This window comes from Macrosteles quadrilineatus, unplaced genomic scaffold (assembly GCF_028750875.1).
Source record: "Macrosteles quadrilineatus isolate MER2022 unplaced genomic scaffold, UCM_ALF_1.0 Scaffold_778__1_contigs__length_32272, whole genome shotgun sequence".
Lineage (NCBI taxonomy): Eukaryota > Metazoa > Arthropoda > Insecta > Hemiptera > Cicadellidae > Macrosteles > Macrosteles quadrilineatus.
In genome coordinates this window covers 403-4,022 of record NW_026543371.1, presented here as the reverse complement: position 1 = coordinate 4,022, position 3,620 = coordinate 403, and the positions used below count along the sequence as shown (strand labels likewise).

Genomic DNA, 3,620 nt, shown 5'->3' with positions numbered 1-3,620 from the left:
AAGTAAGGTCTGAAAAAACATCTATTATTTTCAAAATAATATTTAATTTCGGTGGTATAATATAGTTTGTTATTTTTATTTTTTTCACAATTTGTTCATAATTTAATACAACCTGTAAAATTAAAAGATATTCAACCAAACTTTAGGTATGTAATTTAACATTTGTTAGATTAAAGAAAAGTAGTTAAACGAATAATAAATTATTCTTGTGTTCTTGTGTATCGTCGAATGTGATTCATATGTCATTGTAAACGTCTATTTAAAAGTTTCGTTAATTATTAGTCAAATTGTTGTCAGTTTTTTTTTTACATAAATCCTCATGACTAAAATTACCGAAATTCAAAAACACACTTAAGTGAATCTTTTGATAAAATTTATAGTTAAATAAACTATTCATTTGAATAACTAAATAGGTTGAATTTATTGACCTATAAAAACATTTTTATATATTTATTACAATTTTTACGCAACCCCCTGCTTATAAAATTTCCTCTTTTTATCATTACGATTGGGACAACAATGCATGGATGAGTTTAAATACATCTAATTTTTTTTATGATTAAACGGTGGTATCAATTTTATAGTTTAACTAGCTGTGAGTACCCGTTCTTCGTACGGGTTTATTCAAGAATAAGGTTACAAACTTTTTGTAATAACAATGATTAATTTATTTTAACATAATTTAGTACATAAAAATACATTAAAAAACTTAAATCTTAAAAAATATTCGAAAGTTTTAAATAACAAAGTTGGCAAAGATAGCAGAGTTGAAGCGCTTAACATTTGTCACAGCGAAATTACAATATCAAAATTTCAAAAACAACAAATGACATACATTGAAAATAAATATTAAATAGTGAAGAAAAACAAAAAACACAAAAAATTAAAAGGTTGCCTAACTTAATGCCTCTTCATATACTATATTAGTGGTTCGACCGCCTGGGGCATGTATGTAAAGGTTGGTTGGCGATCGCACTCGGCTGCACGCCACGTACAGCTGTCCGTGTGAAAAACATTGCGCGTCACCTAGTTCAATCCCTGCTGTTGACAGTGTCTGACCTTGCGATTTGTTGATCGTCATGGAAAAACATGGATTTAAGGGAAATTGCAGGCGCTTAAACTCAAAGGGATAGTTGCTTGGGATGAGGGGGATCCGGGGGACAAACACCACTTCTCCCGCACCACAGCCTGTTAGAATTTCGGCTTCTATGACATTTCGCTGGAGACTTCGAATTCGAAGCCGAGTCCCATTGCATAATTTAGGAGGGTTTAAATTTCTTAGAAGCATAACGGGAATACCAATTTTAAGATTAAGTTCGTGGGCGGGTAGTCCAGGTGCTGTCACCGAGTCAAGAAACTCTGCCGGGTAGTGCACTGCGTCATCATTTCTTAGAACTGTGTTCACCGACAAATATGTCTTGTCCTCGCTTAGGAATAGGGACATCACTTTCTTATTTATCTTTGTTGAAACTTCATTTTTTGGAGTGAGAATAGCCCTATTGCATAACCAGGCACTGCTCTTGTTTGGGAGGTCTTCAATTCCTGGATAGACTTTCTCGATGAGTTCATCTTGGGTTTGAACAATAACACCAAGAGAAGGTGGTATATCGATAGTTCCATCAACGTTACCCAGCTTTCCATCTCCCAACTTTAACAGAACATTGGAGAATTCTTCCACCTCATTTCCAATATTGGCCCGCATGTTCTTTGTTAACGCCAGTTTGTTCATTATTGGCCATAGGGTAGATCTTTTCATAGAGGCGTTAATTTCATCCGCCCTTGTGCCTCTCACTACAACTGGCAGAGTTTGGCGGAAGTCACCAGAGAACAATACCGTCACTCCACCCATGATCTTATTACTGTTCCTCATATCTTTGAGTGTTCTGTCGAGGGCCTCGATTGTCAGTTTATTGGACATCGTACACTCGTCCCAGACTATTAAGGAGGCTGCTTGTAGAACTCGTGCCATGGGAGCGCTCTTCGATATAGAACAAATCGGGATGTCCATATGCTCTACATTTATTGGGATTTTGAACATGGAATGGGCAGTTCTTCCACCTGGCAGAAGGGTTGCTGCAATGCCAGAAGAGGCCACAGCAAGAGCAATCTTACTGTTTGATCTAACCTTTGCGAGAATCAGCTTTATGAGGTAGGTCTTTCCAGTACCTCCAGGAGCATCAAGAAAAAACATCTTGTTTCTTTGTCCATTTATGCTCGTCAAAACTTGCTCATACACTTGGCGCTGCTCCTCGTTGAGAGTTGGCGTACACTGTTCAATAAACCTAATGAGTTCGGGATGGTCGTAACTTGTCTCTCTGATATAATCATGGTTTAACTGATTGACATCTATGGCTGGTACTGGTAAGTTGTAGCTTTCGAGCCCAAGTCCTCCCATGCGAGTGATTGTCTCTTGAATGCTTGCTAGGCACTGGTCATATATGATAGGATTGTTTTCAAAGGTGGTGTTAATGTCGACTTGATGTGCAGATCTCAAAAAGTCCTCTGAGAGGGAATCTCTGAATCTGATCCAGAGCTCAAGAGGGTTGCTCACATTGCAAAATACTAATAAGACACTGAAGAGATCCCTCAACTTGGTGGGACTGTCAGAAACAGCAGCTTCTGCAAGAGTGCCCTCCCAGCACGCATCATCCTCTAGTAAACCAAGGGCACGGCATGCGGATTGGAAATTTGGATGGAGCACACCATCAACAGTCTTGAGATCCTCAAAAGATGTTGGACCTCGAACAGTGTGTAGGAGGAGTCGGAGATGGTAACGCTCACTGCAGCTTGGATGGACAGTGTACACCCTACCGATGCACGGATCTTGTCTCACGTCAGGATGTCCTGGTACTGGTTGTCCTCTCCGCCTCCTGGACCAACCTCTTTGTTTAGAGTATGTGTAATAATAGGGCAACTCGTTGTAGAGGAGGGTTCTTGAAAAGGCGTCCGTCTGGCAGAGATTGAAGAAGGCCAAAAGAGTTGTACTTTGGTCCATTCTTTCCCGAACATTGCCTGGCTGGAAATATACTCTTTGCTCATTTGGAAGGTGGACCTCTAAATGCAACACAGCGGGAAACCTCTCATGTATAGGAAATGATAAAATTCTCCATACCGCCTCAGATGTGCATATATACCGACCACTTTGGTACATTTTAATTTCGTCTGTGTCATTACTTACTGCAAATGTGGCCTGGTCACTGCCCTTGTTTATGTACTTGCAGATGTACTTTATAGATTTTACACTGCTACAGTACTCAACGTTAACATGTGTTAGAAATGTTCGGGACAATACAGGCGAGTAAGGTACTACCCATCGGTTGTCCATAGGGATTTCATCGTTACCTACTCTGATTAGGACATGATGGCCTCCATCATCTGGGGAGCGCCTTCTGTATGTTGGGTATCCATTGTCTCCTGTTGCCGTTTCATTGACAAATGGTCTAGGGTATCTTTTGCTACAGTGACCATCCTTCATACAGGGAAGCTAGCTTGCGCTGTCGCACATTAAAAGCTCCGCATGGTCCGTGGCAGCATGTGAGTCTTTGACTATATCTGCAAGTTCAGGATCAGTTTCAGGATTTGGAAGCTCTGCAGAAATGACTTGATCTATTCTATTTGGA

The 3,620-nt window shown here is 39.9% G+C and overlaps 1 protein-coding gene across 1 annotated transcript; it reads right to left on the bottom strand.

Moving 5' to 3' along the window:
* Nucleotides 1–614: 614 nt before the first annotated feature.
* On the bottom strand, nucleotides 615–3,373 carry LOC128982621 (uncharacterized). The gene has a single exon (XM_054401573.1). It carries the CDS (start codon nucleotides 3,323–3,325, stop codon nucleotides 896–898), a length of 2,430 nt encoding a protein of 809 aa, XP_054257548.1. The 5' UTR covers nucleotides 3,326–3,373; the 3' UTR covers nucleotides 615–895.
* Between the last annotated feature and the right edge of the window lie 247 nt (nucleotides 3,374–3,620).